We start from the raw sequence: 17,353 nt of genomic DNA, 5'->3' as shown, positions 1-17,353 counted from the left end.
TCATGTCCTTGCCTCCAGCTGAGCAGTTTGGCTCCTAATTTTATTCAGCAACACCTGAAGCTTGTTTGTGCATGGGCCCCGGAACAATCCTACTGAATAAGATGCATAAATGGCAATTGGCACTTGGAATAAAACACAATGTAAGTTAAAAAGCACACCAACACAAAACAGAAAAGAGATGCAGGCTACAGGGACCTTAAGTGACCTGTGTTGTGCGGTCCACACTTTGCAATGAGCCACGTGGACAGAGAGTGCAGTGGTACTGGAGTGAGGGCACTGCAGGAAGAGGTTGCAAACCAAGGATGTGCCGCGGGCAGCTACAGTGAGGGAAGTAAATGTCAACATTTTTAACATTTAATTGTAACTTGAAAAAGTTCAGGTCACTTATTTAGTTCCTGTTTACATTGCACGTGTTAATCTTGCATAGTTGCATTCCCTAAAAGTGTTAGCTATTTTAACGATGTAGTTTCTGTATTTTTTTTCGTGTATCACATTATTCTTGTACAGTGCACACTTTGACCTGAATCGCACCATTTGAGAGCTCCAGCGCAGAGGCTGAGGGTACTGCAAGTTTCTCACAGTGCCTGTCAGTGAGTCAAAAAGCTGTTCAGGAAACGTGATGGTCATCCAATACTGGGCCTCTCTTCGAGGCGCCCAGGGCTGTGGTCATGTGTTCCAGTTCTAATTGTGATTCTGTGCATATGGGTCTGATGGGGTACACTTCTTTCAAAATAATGACATGGTAAAAGTAAAAGACAATTTAGTGCTCACTCACTACTTATAAGTCATCCCTAACTTTTACGCCCTATCACGTTCAAAAGTCAACAGACTACTCTGCCGAAGGTGCTCATGCACTTTGCAGCACCCAGCCAATCTATAAGCTCATCCGCTCTGGGAAGTGGATGGGCATTGGTGTTGGTTACGTCATTGAGAGCTCCTTCCTTCTGATGTTCTGTGACAGAGTTCCCATCGTGCTCTTTATTGCTGTGTTAAACTGCCCCACCAAACCATTGGCTTGTGGGTGGTAGGAGTGGGGAAGTGGTTAGTCACACTGGATTGTGCCCACATCTCTCTCATATAGGAAGAGATAAAGTTGGTTTCCCGGTCGGAAAATAGCATCCGTGGAAATTCGACCCTTGAAAAAATCCCCAGTAGAGCACTTGCTACCTTTGCAGTCATGCTCCTCAGAGGTAGAGCTTCAGGGTACCTGGTTGTGTGATCCACCACAACCAAGATGTACTGATTGCCTGACTGTGAAGGGGGTGTTAAATGGACCAACAATGTCTATTTCCACCCACTCAGATGGATCACCCACAACTGGTAGAGGCACTAATGGTGCCTTCGTCTTCCCTACCGCTCATCTGGGAAGCTGGACAGGTTCTACAGCACCTCTCTATGTCTCTGCGTATCACTGGCCAGTAGTACAGAGGGTCCAACCTATCCTGCATTTCTCTATTCCTTAAGTGTCCTACTAAGGGCACTTCATGGGCCAGCAACAACAGGACATTCCTGTGCACTAATAGAATCACTAGCCTTTTGCTAGTACCTGGCTCAGGATTTACCGGTTCACTATACAGTAAACCATCCTCTCAACCGACATAGTGTTTTCCGACCACTCCTATGCTGACCTGATCCTGGGCTTCCTTCCGGAATTCAACAAGCATAAGGCACTCCTGCTGTGCCTTGCGGAAATTTTCTCTTGTAGGCCCTCCAGCAGATAACAAACCCTGCAGTTCTGGAAGCGACCTAGACTTCAAACAATGGTCAGCTTCAGGAGCATCATCCTCCTCTCTCTCTGGAGTAGAAGTGATGACCTCCATGAACTCCACAGCCACTGCCTTCCAGAGTCCGCCTTTTCCTACAAACCACCTTGTCCTGGTTCCTGAAAATCAGAGGTGATCTCAGCGTCACTCTGAGACTCGGATACAGCCTTTCCTATAGTCAACACATCTGAAGTTGTCCAGGCCATAAAGGCTTCTGGTCCTGGCACCAAGCCTGGGGCAATCAAATCATTGCTTTTCCCTTGCTCCGACACCAATCATGGCCGCCTTGCCATTGAGTATAATCTCAAGTCTGGCAAGTAGTTACTCCATGCCCTCTTCACTGACAACCAATCCGGTATCCTTGGCTCCAGAGCGCATGTCCTCAGGCTTAAGGAATATCCTCTTAACTATAGTGTGGTAGGTTCCAGTATCACTCAGGGCAAGCACTTTCTTCCCATTGATACTTAACTCCTAAACAAAGACCATTGTATTCACAACATCTGGGTCCCTCTCCCACATGTCCATAGCTACAAGGTTGAATGCAGTCGACCCTTTTTGGATACCTTCACCCACATGTAACAGGCTTGCTATCACGGGTGATGCTGTGTCAACTTCCTTCTGTGGACAGTCTATATTGTAATGTCCCACCTTGAGGCACTTAAAACAAGTCACCAACTTGGATCAAGAAGGGTTCTCTTGCTTTGCCTTCTTATGATTCTCTTTCCCAGGAACAGCATTACCATTACCATGTTTCCTGGGCACTGCTTGAGTCCCATGAGAATTACCCAGGTCCTTACCATCTGATTTAGAGCCCCTCTATGGAGAGTTATTTTCCCTGTTGGCTTAGAACCATGCAGTACCAGCCTCTTGTGAACCCTGTTAGCAAGCCACAAGTTTTGTTGCATCCATCTCTGTAAAGATTTCACAGGTATTGCCTAAGTTGGGAAGAGCACTGTCACCATCAGCAGGTTAAGGTACCAAAAATCCTTGGACTTCATCCCTCTTATCCACTCATTCCAATCAAGTGATATACCATTAATCCAAGTCTCAAATGGAACACAATCAGCTCTCTTGCCGTATCGAACTCTGTACAGGTATTGAGCTGGCTTCAGCCCAAACATCCTAATGAGAGCATCCTTCATTCACTCATTGACCATCAGGACTGCTACAGGGGTCCTTCCAATGACGGTTGTCCTTTCCAAGGGCATGTGCACCATTAAGCCAGTTGCCTTAGATACCTCATTTAAGGCCTGCGCTTTACAAGCAACTCAAAGCTCACAAACCATTTCAAAATATCCGCACCTTCAACATACATATACACAAGATCTTTTGGAATCTTGACCAGAACCTTGGCTGAACTGAAAGTAGAGTCACTTATCCGAGATAGAGTTGTCATTGTTCCCGTCCTAAGTTTGTCTCTCTCTAGGGCTAACCTTTTCCTTTCCAACTCTCTTTCCTTTTTCTTCTGTTTCTCCTCTTTCTCTAGCAATTTCTCTTCCTGTGCCCTTTCCTCCTGTGTCTCCCTCTTCCTCTCCTCTTGTTCATGGCGAGCTAGTCTTAGCTTCTCCCTCTCAAATTCTCTGGCTTGCTCAACTTCCTCAGACTTAGCTTTCTATTGTGCCAACTGCAAGCTCAGGGTCTCAGCTGGACTCAAGTGTCCAAAGTGGTTTACTCCTGGAATTGGGCACAATGACACCATAGAAATTCAAGATGGTGTACACACCTGAGACATTCTAGAAAGAAAGGTGGTGAGTGTCTTGGTGAAACTATGGAAAATGCTTTAGGGGACATGCTCGGCGTGTGTCTGGGAGATTCATGTGCTAAGGCGATCCTGGAGACTGAGTCTACCATGGTTACCTCCCCCAAGGCAGATACAGCCTCCTCCCTTTCACCAACTATTGCAAACTGGTCCCTAATGAAACTAGCAAGGACCTCTCTGTCCCTACTCCTGGAAATCTTCGCCTCTCTCTTCCTACATAAATCCTTCATCTGATCTATGGACATGCTGCCGATGGCAATTCCCAAACCTGTGTTCTCTATTGTCTATGCATGTCACCTTTGTGCATAAAGGAAAAAAATGAACTTATTGCAGTACGGATGCAAATTGGAATGGGCAATGCTACCTCTGTATCTTTTGATACTAAACTTTAGGATGCCCACTGCTTGCTGCCAGTTGTCAGAACCCCTTTCAGAAGGCCAGGAACCATGCAAGAGCTACTGGGCCAAAACATGGAGGTTGACTTCTTTTTCTCCTGATGTCCTGGAGCCCAAACTACCATGGATCTCACTCACCTGGCCAAGTACCCCTTCTGCACTTGTCTCTCTGTGGTAGCTATGGACAAGCAGTCAAGGCTCCCTCGGGGTGTGGGATTGTAGATACAGGTCAGTGAACATGACTCATAACTCAAAATGCAAACAGTACAAACAATAAACCAATGCCCAGCCAAATACTTGCTTTTATAAGAAAAGTAGTATTTTATTTCTAATTCTACACATGCAAGGGAATATGACATTCAGAAGCAACAATACAACCCCCCATGAGGTCAGGGCTCTTAGAGTTGTCAGGCAAATCCCTGTTCCACCCTCCTTCATGTAACGTGTCCAGGGTTATTCCCCATTCACGGGTGGCCGCATCAGCGAATGCAAACTATTAGGCCGTGCTCTCCCTTCTGACCTTTTAGGAACTTAGTGCTCAGTGGCTATTGTACCGCAGCCCCATTAGAAGCAAGTCCTCCGGGACCCCAAAGACCCAGTTTAAGTCTTACCCATTTTGCAGTGTTCAGCGGTGTAGGGAGTGCCCTCTCCTCAGGTGCTTCCCAGTCTGTTTCCTGTACGGAAAAGTTGGACCGCTCACAATGGAAGCGCCAACACCTGGTCCAGCTGCGCTGCTGGTCGGTTTCCACTGATCGAAGCTGCTCCTGCTCAGTGGACAAAAGAAAACGTAAGTTACTCTACTTTCTAGTTGGGGGGATGCTTTTGTGATCCTCTGACTCCTGGCTGGAACTCCAATGAGGGTGCCACCTCCTGGGCAGAATCTCAGAGAACCTCAGGGACTCCTCAGGTGCAGATCATGGCATGCGGCCCAAGGGTCACAGCAGTTCTTATTCACTCCCGGGTAACAACACAAACTCTACACAATAGTGAAAATGGCAGCTCTTACTGGCATACATGATTGCCATGATACTCTCAATCATGGCGCAGACTCTCCTTAGGCGATTGTTCTTCTTACGGCAGCCCCTCCTGGCATACAGGGTCACCGATCTCAGCAGTCACAGGTTCTGGACGCATGGCATAAACTCAGTTTCCCCGGTGACCACCTCTAGCATACCTGGTCACCATGGCATGGCAGTGAAGCTTGGTGCTTCCCTCCTAGCACTTCAGATATTCCTTAGAACAAATGCAGCCCTATCCTTGAATACGTGGGACACAGGGCTGATACTGCACATGAACAACAACCTGATCTGTGAACAGCCTCACACCTTGCTGAGGGTATTGTTGTATAGTGTACCCCACTGGACCTTGCTCCCTCCAACCCTCTCCCTCAGAGGGCACACTGGTCTTGGGAAGCAGGCAGACAATGGTGCTCCAGGCTCCGCAACAGATGATCTTGGTATTCAGGGTGATGTCCCTTCACCCAGCAGGGAGACTAGAATGCCTTTGCCCCCAGTCCTAGGAACAGGCAGTAGTCTTGAAGAGCTTCCTCTTCTCATACAGCTCATCTGACTGCTTGGTAGATAACTATTTATGGGGAATCAACTCTTCTTATAGTTTTTTCCAGACCCAAAATGTGATTTAGGGTATGAGTCTTTGAAGTTTTATGTTGGGGTTCTTTTTCTTCTGAAGTGAGAACTTCTCCTTATCATTGCCCTTCTAGAAAGATGTCTGCCACAGCAAGCTTAACTCTGAAGCTGATTGTCCATTTCATAATTCATGGGAGTGACAAGAGTTTACACCTGGATGTTAGCCACTGTGATATGCTCACCAAAGGGTTAATCCTAGACCCCTGTCCTACTCTGTACGATACTCTTCTAAGCCCCATTTCCCATCCTAAGATGTGCCCAGGTCCCTTCCTTGTGATTTATCACTGAATGAAAGAGCAGTTTTTGAAATGCAAAGGGAGTCTGTTTCCTCTAGTATTTAACCACCCTGCTCACAGGAATGCAGCAATCCACAAATCTGTCTGGTGGGAAGCCTCTCCTGCTCATGTCTTCACCAGTCAGGCCCAGGCTTCCCAATATGGAACCCAGGGTACTCTATGTAATGTACCACTGCAGGCACACACACTCAGTGTACATTCATAGCACACTTTCTTTAATACATGCATTGCACCCTCACATGTACCCATGCATCCAGCGCACACACTCAATTTGCATGCATTGTTCAGCACTGAAGCTTTCCTATCTTTCACTATGTGCGTGCTGCACAACTCTTCACCCTTCATGTATTATACTTCAAGCAAGCACACATACATTCAGCAGATGCAGTCCTTGCGCATGCACTGCACAGCACTACATTTCTCATGTAAGGTATTCTTCTCAGACATAATACACCCATCACATGAACTAACCACACATGTACTGCACAGTACTTCACCGTCCTTGTACTGTACTCTTCCAAGGCACACATACAACTAACGCAGACTCACTACTCCTGCACTATGCAGCACTCCACATCTGCTTGATGTAGGCACATGCGATGTGTGAGTTAAGCACACAGCAGCGAAACTTTAAATAGGTGAGATGAGCCTGTAGGCCTCACTCAAGTGACACAGGGTAAAAAGGTCATGTTCACTACTACTGATCTTTACATGGTATGCTGCCACCACAACACTCATGCTGCTGAACTCCTGGTGAAGGTGATAGCCTTCCACCACTATGAGGGTAGCCCTGTGGGCGCCCCTCCCAGGTCCAACAATACCCGAGAGAGGCTTATTTAATGATGGACACGCATGATCCGTGCTCACCAACGACAAAAAAATCAGCAGTAGGGATCCAGAAAGCAGTACAATTGGGCGCTCAGAGCAACGGTACATGCCTCATACCATGCAGACAGCTTTTCCGTCCCAACAGTGTCAAAGCCTAACCCATTGATGTAGTGCTTTGGGCTGGCTATATACCCAGACCCACTTTGATTATGGTGTGAGGCTGTAGTTAAGTGCAAAGGTGTCCCCTTGCAATCGGGTCTTCAAAATGATAGGTGACCATTGTAATTTTAATTTTCTTGGTGTGATCCATATGACAGTTAGCAAATCACATGTAGTAAGTGTGTTGATGTGTGCTCACTGGTGTGTAAGTATGGTGATAGTTTTCCATAAGTGCCTCTCTGTGTTTTCCCTCCAGGAATTTTATGCATGCGCCTTATGGTGAAAGTGGTGGCTTTTGCACCATGCCTATTCTATGGCCTAGACATGAAGTTGACCTTCTATGAGGACTTTTAAACATGTTATTTCTGTAAACTTCTTGTTTGTATGACAATTTGGGTGTTGTCTGAAAGTAAGCCATTTTGTTATTTACAATTCGCCCTTGCGTGGAATGCAAATAGAAACTAGTTCATATTTGGGGCTATTATAGCCATGTTCATTTGTCCTTGGGGGATAACTTGGCAGTGACTTCAGTTTGTGCCTATGTGGTGATGTGCAGACATCACATTTTTACCACTAGGGTCAGTACAAGACGTTTGTGTGTATGAACCTGCACATGGCAGCTGACATTTGTTGTTTCTGATGTATGTTAAATGGTGCATTGGCGTGTCTCTAAAATCACAATATTTACTGTGATTTTGATTTTTTTCATGATTTATTTTCAAGCAGCTATTTAGTTCATTATGCACATAGGGGGCCTAATGACAAAGGCAGCACTGTTTTGTGCACTCTTATTTGCATTTATGAATTAGCCCCAAAATATATCTAACATGTGAACACAATTGGGAGTATTTATATACAATTAGTACAAATAGAATGCCTTGTGGTTTCTTTGCAGTTTTATTGGTTGGGGTTTGGACATTTTGGAGACGATTCACAAAGGCATGTAGGAGTATGTGAAACAGTACTATGGTAGGACTAATTCCCATACTCATAAAAATGCTTTTGTGAATCAGCTCCATAGATTTTAGACTTACATTTCTATTTAGTGAAGACAATCTTCACAATTGCCAGATAGTCTCAGATAAAAGGGCTCATAATGTTACTAAAAATCATGAGGTGAATTTTTATTTTATACTTTACAATTTACTTTCAAAGGAATTTATTAGTGAACGCCAATAATGTTGCTTTCAAAATTATTGCAAAGGCCTGAATTGAATCTGAAAAGCATACAAAAAGTGATGGATGGAATGCTTGAATTAATCTCAGCCACTGGTAATTACTGGGGGCCATGCCCCAGTCCATCGCTATTTTGCACACTATACCACCTCAGTTTGGACACATCCTTATGCAAATCAGTCTTGACCCTACTCTGCTGGGAATGCTCCAGCCTGAACTGCCAAGCCAGGTCCTCCCTGAACCGGAACACAAGCAACTTCGGACCATTTTGACCCAAGCTAGGGCTCAGCAGTCAGGTATAGCTTGGTTCCAATGACAGGAGCCATGTCTGGGCATACTCGCCCCACTTAAGGTGACACTTAAAATGATATAAAAGGTGATGGATGGAATGCTTGAATCAATCTCAGCCACTGGCAATTGCTCAGGCAACATCCCAGTCCATTGTTATTTTGCACATCATGCCACCTCAGTTTGGACCCAGCTATATGCCAATCAGTCTTGACCCTGCTCCACTCGGAACAGTTCAGACCAAACTGCCAAGCCAGGTCCTCCCTGAACCGAAACACAAGCAACCCAGGACCAGTTTCACCTTAGTTAAGGCTCATCAGCCAGGTACAGCTTGGTTCCAGTGGCAGTGCAATGGGAACCCATGTCTGTGCATACCCATCCCACATAGGGTGACACATAAAAGTATACAAAAAGTGATGGATGAAATGCTTGAATTAATCTCAGTCACTGGTAATCACTCAGCTGCATCACGGTCCACTGTTATGTTGCACATCATGCTACCTCAGTTTAGACCCAGCTAAATGCAAATCAGTCTTGACCCTGCTCCAATGGGAGCAGTCCAGCCTGAACTGCCAAGTCAAGTACTCTCTGCAGAATGCAGCATACTTAGAAAGAGGAAACAAATAGAAATAAAGATATTTCTCCTCGTTGCTCCTCTATCAGGAAGGCATATCATTTTGATGCATTCCCAGGCTTACCAGTCTTGGTAAATACCGGGAATGCTTCAGAACCCATTGGTGGATGCATGGGAACACCCATGCTCTACCCATGGATTTCCTATCAAGGGTAGAGTAATGCAAGGCAGCGACTTGTTCCACCTTGCTTTACTCCAGATTTACCAAGCGACACAGAACCATGCAAGGTGGCCTTGCTGGCTTGGTAAATCTGACTTAGGAAATGCATTGCCCTTGCAACCTCATGCATGAAGCAAGAACAAAGCAATCCAATGATAAATCTGGGCCTAGGTGTTAGCAGAAGTTATTCTTATGTTAGGCATGAAATAACCTATTGGGGAAAAGTGTGTAGTAAATGTGGTAAAGCTGTTTAAACTGCAGATTTACCACCACCGAATGGCTGTTGAACTTCCTGGTACATTTGGTCATCCTCTGCATAAATTCATCCACAGCCAGGTCGATCAGCAATAAAGAAAAACGTATTAAACATGTAACTGCTGAAATTGATACCTACTAATGAGTCACTTCCTTGTACCAAAGCACTTTGCTTTGGCTCTTTTCCAGCTACGCGAGTGTGGTGATTGTTCCTGCTGATGTCCTGCCCCTGCACTGACATTACATATGGGAACTTATTCACATGTACAAATCTTAAAGGGCCAGTCCATGTCATAGCATGAACAAAAAATTTCACCCCTTAGGTCATTTTGACAACTAAGCATTTTTGGTGGACTGTGGAGTATGAGGTCTGCAATGCAGGTAGGGAACATGTTTCCTCCAATTTCTACTCTAATTCTTCTATAAAAGTCCTGTGCTAGTTCATGACTGCTATAGGTTCTTGGTAGAGGAAGAATAGAGCACATCCAAGTGGGAATAAGGGACACACTGAAATAGTTGCCTGCCACAATTCTCGTGCATAATTTATGCTCAGGGAGGATATGTATGCAAAAAGCAAATAATATGCACATTAAATATTGCACAAGGACACATTTTGTTTGTTAATTAGCACCTGTAGAAAAAACACTTTTACCCACTCTGAGCTGATGCAGGTCAGTGGACTGTTCTTGTGGATATGGCTGTGGATCTGTATCATCTGGAAGATTCTCACCAGCATAAGGTTTATGAATAATAATTCTCATTGACATCATTTACTAATGAATTATGATATCTGTCTTTCAAGAGATGTTCTTTGCAATACAGCAGTAGTTTGTGGAAGATATATTTGACTTTAACTTCAGCACATGACATTTGTAGATATTTTGACAAACAATATAACTTTTGAAACAATCCTCTCTTATCTGTGTGGAAAAGTGTGTGTGCCACTGGTAAACCGCCCCAAAAAAAATATTTGCCAAGCCAATTCTTGTCATTCTTTTGCATCTTCTTGATATTTTATGGGTATATGTTTTGGTCAAGTCGGACAATGGTCATTTTTAAAATAATCAAGATCTTGATTGTTTTATGTAGAAATACCTCTGTCAGTTTGGTATTTAGACAAAATATCGAAACTAAAATATCGTCATACCAAATATCATGTCTAAACTATTGTGTTCTAGAAATATCGTCTTCAAGAATATCATTGCTAAGAATATTGATATTAAGGTAAGTAATATCGATTTCGAGAATATCAAAATCATTAATATCGTTTACAAAACTATAGTTGTTTCTAATATCGTTTTTTAGATTATTGTTATGTATTTTAGAATATATTTTAAATTTATATTTTATAAGTGTTTGGTATAAATATTATTTTTAATATACTTGTTAAATTTTTAATAGTTATTAAATTTAGATTAAAGCATTTTTGTTATGTTTGGTACCGTAGCGGGATGTGGGATTTATAGGGGTACTGGGTCAGAAGTAAATTCATTATAATTATTTATTAATCAATTTTATATTAATATGAATTATTTAATGGATAATTATGTTAATGGCGTGATTAATTTTTTTATGTAACATTTTAGGTGTGGGTTGTGGGGTTTGTAGGGTTATAGGGTGGGAAGTAAATTAAATATCATTAATTAATAATTCAATTTTAATTAATATTAATTACTTAATTACAATATTTATGTTAATTCTGTAATTATTTTTTTAAAGTTAAGTTTCAGGTGTGGGTTGTGGGTTTTGTAGGGGTGTAGGATGGGGAGTAACGTAATTTTAATTAATTAAAATGTATTTTTAAATTAATATTAATTATGTAATTGATGATTAAATATGCTAATTGTGCAATTCATTTTTTAATGTTACGTTTTACGTGTGGGTTGTGTGTTTTCTAGGGTTACAGGGGTTGCACTGACTGAAGTGGGAATAGTGAATTTTACCCCTACGCAATCCAACAATTTCCCTACTGTTGCATACACTAGAGGGGGAATAAAAGTTTTACCCCTTTGTAATCCAACACTTTCCCTACCGTTGCACTGACTGGAGTGGGAATAGTAAACTTTACCCCGCCACAATCCAACTTTTTCCCTATTGCTGCAGTGAGCGGAGTAGGAATAGTACATGTTACCCCTCTGCAATTCAACACTTTCCCTACTGTTGCACTGACTGAAATGGAAATAGTAAATTTTACCTCCCCACAATCCAACACTTTTCCTACTGTTGCATACACTGGATTGGGGATAATAAAGTTTACTCCTCCGCAATCCAACACTTTCACCACTGTTGTACTGACTGGAGTGGAAATAATACATTTTACCCCTTCTCAATCCAACACTTTCCCTAATATTTCCCTGAATATAGTGGAAATAGTAAAGTTTACCTCTCTGCAATCCAACACTTTCCCTACTGTTGCATAGACTGGAGTGGGAATGCTCAATTTTACTCCTCTGCAATCAAACAATTTCCCTACTGTTGCACTGACTGGAGTGGGAATAGTAAATTTGACCCCCTGCAATCCAACACCTTCACTACTGTTGCACACACTGGAGTGGGAAGAATAGACTTTACACAATCCAACACTTTTATTACTGTTGCACTGAATGGAGTGGGAATAGTACATTTTATCCCTCCACAATCCAACGTTTTCACTACTGCTGCATAGACTGGAGTGGCAATAGTAAATTTTACCCCTCCACAATCAACCACTTTCCCTACTGTTGCATAGACGGGAGTGAGAATAGTAAATATTACCCCTCCGCATTCCCACACTTTCCCTACTGTTGCATACACTTGAGTGGGAATAATACATTTTACCCCTCAGCAATCCAACACTTTCCCTACTGTTGCATACACTGGAGTGGGGATAATACATTTTACCCCTCCGCAATCCAACACTTTCATTACTGTTGCACTGACTGGAGTGGGAATTGTACATTTTACCACTCCACAATCCAAAACTTTCCTTACTGTTGCATAGACTGGAGTGGCAATTATACATTTTACCCCTTCACAATCCAACACTTTCCCTACTATTGCATACACTGGAGTGGGAATAATAAATGATACCTCTTCGAAATCCAACACTTTCACTACTGTTGCAATGACTGGAGTGGGAATAGTACATTTTACACCTGCAGAACACTTTTCCTACTGTTGCATATATTGGAGTGGGAATAATAACTTGTACCCCTCCGCAATATAACACTTTCCTTATTGTTGCAGTGCATGCTGTGTAAATAGTTAAATTTACCTCTCATGAGTCCAATCATTTCCCTACTCTTGCACTGACTGGAGTGGGAATACAAAATGTGAACCCTCCGCAATTAAACATTTTCGATACTGTTTTACTGCGTGCAGTGGGAGTAGTAAATTGTAACCCTCCTGAGTCCAACATTTTTCCTACTCTTGTATAAATTGGAGTAGCAATAGTATTTGTATTATTTTTTGAATTTTATAGTTTAGTTTACTTTATTTAAAATTAAATGATTATGTTTTTGTTTATGTAAAAATAAAACGATAATTTTTTTTTTTTTTTTATTATTGACTATATTTTTAGTCAATTGATAGTTTTGTATGTTGTTTACTTTTTCTAATTGGAATTAAATTGGTGTGTTTTTTATTTCGTTGTGTTATTAGGTGTGTGTATATATATATATATATGTTCATTTATTAAATTATTACATTTAAAATACATTTTTTAATTAAAATATAATTGAAAATATTAGTTTGAAACATTATTAATTATATATATATGTAGCTAAATATTTATAAATAATATATATGTGTGTTTTAAGTTTTTTGATTAAGTATAATAGTTATATTTAGTTCAAAATTATTTCAACATATTTAGTTTGCATTATATTAAGGTTGCTCATTAATATATTTAATAAACAATATTTATATTCATATATATTTTAAAACAATATTTTGTACAATGGTATTAATGACAGCGATATTTTAAGTTCATTATTTCGGTAATTTACTTTATAAAGATAGCATAATGATATTTATGTGGAGATATTTTGGTATGGCGATATTTCTAGAGGCAATATTTTGTCAGCGAACTGTCATTTTGTGAATATTTTTACTGTATATGTATTATAGATAGACTTACAGGTCAAAATCTGTTAAAGGCATTTAAAGTGGGACCCATATTTGAGAAACTTCATATTCCTTCATGAAACACAACAATAACATGGCTCTCTCCCATCTTCCTCATTCATTACTCCATAACTCTCTTATCCGCAGGGAGCCTCATGTACAATTGTGCTGGCACTATCTGAACTACCATGCCAATGTACTTCCACCTCCAACTGCACCTCCACCTCCACCTCATCAACACCTGTAAGATCTAGGTCCATGTCACATTCCCCTTGACCAAAGCCCTGATAGATTCTCTGGTACTGAAGAAACTGATTTATTAGGTTGAGCATTCAAGACCTCTTGTGTATACTTTAGTATATACTTTTATGTGTACGTACTCTGTGGGCTCAGGATATCATCCCTAGGACTTGTCTGCTTCCGCTTAGGGACTTTTTTTCTGTTCAACTGCCTCTATTTAACTGTCTTGATAGAAAACGACCAGTAGAGGTCAGTAAAATACCAGAATTGCTTTCAGCTGAGGGACTTACTTTTTTCAATTTTTCTAGCAACTGCCTCTATTTAACTTTCTTGATAGAAAACAACCAGCAGAGGTAAGTAAAATACCAGAATCACTTTAGCATTCTCTAGATTCCAGTCCATAGAAATTGTCTTCCATGAGCACCCGTAGACAATATTATTTTTTTCAAATCTTGACCACCGAAGGCCCTGAATTTAAATTAAAAACAGAGCTTTGGACTATACCATTTCCAGCTGAAAGGCAATATTTCTCGGTATGTGTTCCCATACCTGGCGTGTCTTCCCCATGTTAAAGAACAGTAGATGTTTCGGCACCCAGGCTAATGTGCTGCATAGCTAAATACAACGTCCCAAAGGCAAGACCGATTGCATTGCAAATGCTTGTTGAAAAGGTTATCTATTGACCTCCTGCAGCACTTTTCCTCCCCCAATAGAAAGTTCTCCACCTTTCCACCCGAACCCTGTTTTAATCTTGCATGTGCCACATGCTTTATGCACAACCTGATGATTAAATGCTCACAGAACCTTGCTAAAATTCCTTACCTTCATCTATAGATCCAAAATTGATGTTATATGTATGATCTGATTGATAGATGTACATATAGAAGACATGTGGTGACATTTGCATTAGTGACGTGAATTAATACATGCCATTAAATACCTATGACAATACCGAACTAATTGACAACTTGTGCAGAACTTTAGATATTTGCCATTTGTATGTAAAATGTAACCATACATTTGAACAGTAGCAATGACCATACCACGTTGTTTGTGTACAGCTATTTGTCAGTTTATGTAAAAATCATCAACAGTAACAAAAAAATATTTTTTTAATAAACAGTTACTATGTACAGGTAGTATTCCATATACAAACACATTGCAGCGATTGCCTGGATGCTATGTTTATCCTTCAGTAAGTTCACAGAACACTCGGACTTCTGATCGCCGCACACTGTGAAGAGAGCGAATGCTTTCACTCCTGGATTTGATACTAGATCTGTTGAACACCCTCTGTGAAAAGGATTTGCACATCAGAAAGTAAATGATAGGATCAAGACATACATTGCACGCTGACAGACAGAGCGTAGCTTCCTTGCAATAATACAGAATCCTGTGTGCAGGGTCACCTAAAAACGTATCTAGCCGGAGAAACATGAGTGGGATCCTACACACATGGTATGGCACAAAGCATGTGAAAAACACAGCCACAACAACACGGATACTTTGATTATGCTTACGCCGTCTACTTGATGAGCTCGAAAATTGCTTGCTGGATTTTCGGATATGCCGGGAAATTGAAATATAGCAGGCTATTAACACAATAAGCACTGCTATGAACACACACATGTCTATGTAAGTTACTGCTTCGTGCCATGCAACACCAATTGTGCTTTTAAACTGAATGCAGTCTTCTGGTTTGTCTTTGATTGGCCAGACGTTGGTTAGGATCACATTTGGTAAGGCCAGAGTGATCATGCCCACCCACACACATGCAGACACAATATTTGTGAAGCTCATGTTATACATCTTTGAACTTCTGAATGGTTTTACCACTTTGAGATAACGATCGATGCTGATCAGTCCAAGAAATATAATGCTGATGTACATGCAGGTGTAAAACAAGACCGTTGCGTATCGGCAGATAAAAAAATCCAGGTTCCATGGTCCAATACCTGCGGTTTGGATTATTTTAAAAGGAAATGTCAAGGTCATCAGAAGGTCGGCGACTATAATGTTTTTCAAATAGAAGATGAAATTTGTTGTACTTTTGATGTGGAAGAACACCCATGCTGCTTGACCATTTAGGAAGATACTTCCCAGGAATATGATGAGATAAAGCAAAGGCAACCCAACTCTGACTATTTCGCTTTCATGTGCAGAAATCCCACGTCGATCCACAGTAAAATTATATGCCTTTGTGATGACTTGGTCCATGTAATATGCTGCAGAATGTAAACAAGAAAGACTACATTAGTATATCTACCTCTTACGAACTGACAATAACAGAGATTTGAGGTCACACTAATGACAACGGTCCGCTCTAGAAATTAAAAAGACAATGCAAAGAAGAAACTCTCTGAAAGTCACCTTTATCAAGGAGGCAACAAAGCATTAAATGCACAGATTTACATTGTTTTGTATTCTTCAAATTGAAACGGCTGTTGATAGCTAGCAAAACTGTAATGTAATGGTGACTGGTGACATTTGAAAATGGTGGGCGTAAAGTAAGTGTTATACTGCACTGCGGCGAGCGAGCGCAGCGAGCGAGCGTGAACAACCTACGGGGGTTTTCCCCCCCCAAGAAAATTTTGAAAAAATGAGTGAACATATGGTGCATTTTCTAGCATATTTGAGAAAGCAGGAAGGTTAGTAAAGCAATTGTAGATTTGTTCTAACAAAGACAGTGATTGGCAAAACTGTCAGTCTAATTTGATGCATATCAGACGCCACGTACTCTGTCTATTTGTGTTGTACTCTGCAACACGACGTGTCCTGTGTCAATAAATATGCGGTTTCAAACTAGTCTGTTCACCTTTGTGCAAGCCTGTCAGGCGGCAGCTGTAGTTTTATTCCACGCCACGAGATATATTGTGCTCTTTTAGGAACTAATTCTTTCTGAAATCTCTGAAAGCTAGTGCTGTCAAATGCCAGCTCATTTTGGAGATTAATATATATCTTCTAAAAAGGGATTGTCGTGACTACTGTGTGAATAAACCACTGCAAATACTGTATTGTTCATGGCTCTGCCGAGGATGTGCATTTCGTGACCTCTGTGGGCTAGAAAACTGTAGTTCTGATAAAATGTCTTTTCAGATCAGGAGGTAGTTTTGAAATGTTAACAGCTCTAGCCTAACGCTGCCCACATACCGCCCAGAGTGTATTGCGTAGTGACGGGCGTCTGTGTTTAACTTGCAGGCCAGAGGTTCAATACTGAGTAAGACAGAAGTGGACTCTTCATGACCCCGCTCTGCACAAAATGAGAGGCGCAGAAGGGGCCATGCACCTCTTTCTGAAGAAATTACTCCAGCATGCACACGCTAAGATGGCTGCTAGATTTGGGCAATCTCAGAACCTACCATACCACTCTACCGGTTGTTGTGCTGATACTACCATCTCCTAATTTTAAAGGAACGATCCCTCAGAATCATGCAGTTACAGGTTTCCCTGATGTAGGTTATACTTTTGATGTTTCCTTTCTTATCCAGCACCTTCAGCACTTCATCCCATGGTCTGGTACATATCAATATTTCAATTATTAACTGTTTCTGGATAAATGTTTTTAATCGCACTAACAAAAATAAAAGTTAATGAAAACATACATTTAATGTGCATGTTCTAACCGGGGTGTCACGAGTCACCCTCTTAAG

General features: G+C 41.4%; 1 protein-coding gene across 2 annotated transcripts in view; it reads right to left on the bottom strand.

Moving 5' to 3' along the window:
* Nucleotides 1-14,756: 14,756 nt before the first annotated feature.
* GPR87 (G protein-coupled receptor 87) overlaps nucleotides 14,757-17,353 on the bottom strand; it is a 100,568-nt gene continuing 97,971 nt past the window's right edge. For both annotated transcript variants that reach the window (XM_085633528.1, XM_085633529.1), the window contains exon 2: nucleotides 14,757-15,928. In XM_085633528.1, coding sequence (XP_085489654.1) covers nucleotides 14,889-15,920 — 1,032 coding nt within the window. In that variant the 5' untranslated portion in view covers nucleotides 15,921-15,928 and the 3' untranslated portion in view covers nucleotides 14,757-14,888. The remainder of the gene's footprint in view (nucleotides 15,929-17,353) is intronic.

Source organism: Triturus cristatus, chromosome 11, assembly GCF_964204655.1.
Source record: "Triturus cristatus chromosome 11, aTriCri1.1, whole genome shotgun sequence".
Classification (NCBI taxonomy): Eukaryota; Metazoa; Chordata; class Amphibia; order Caudata; family Salamandridae; genus Triturus; species Triturus cristatus.
This window is presented reverse-complemented; position numbering and strand designations above follow the sequence as displayed.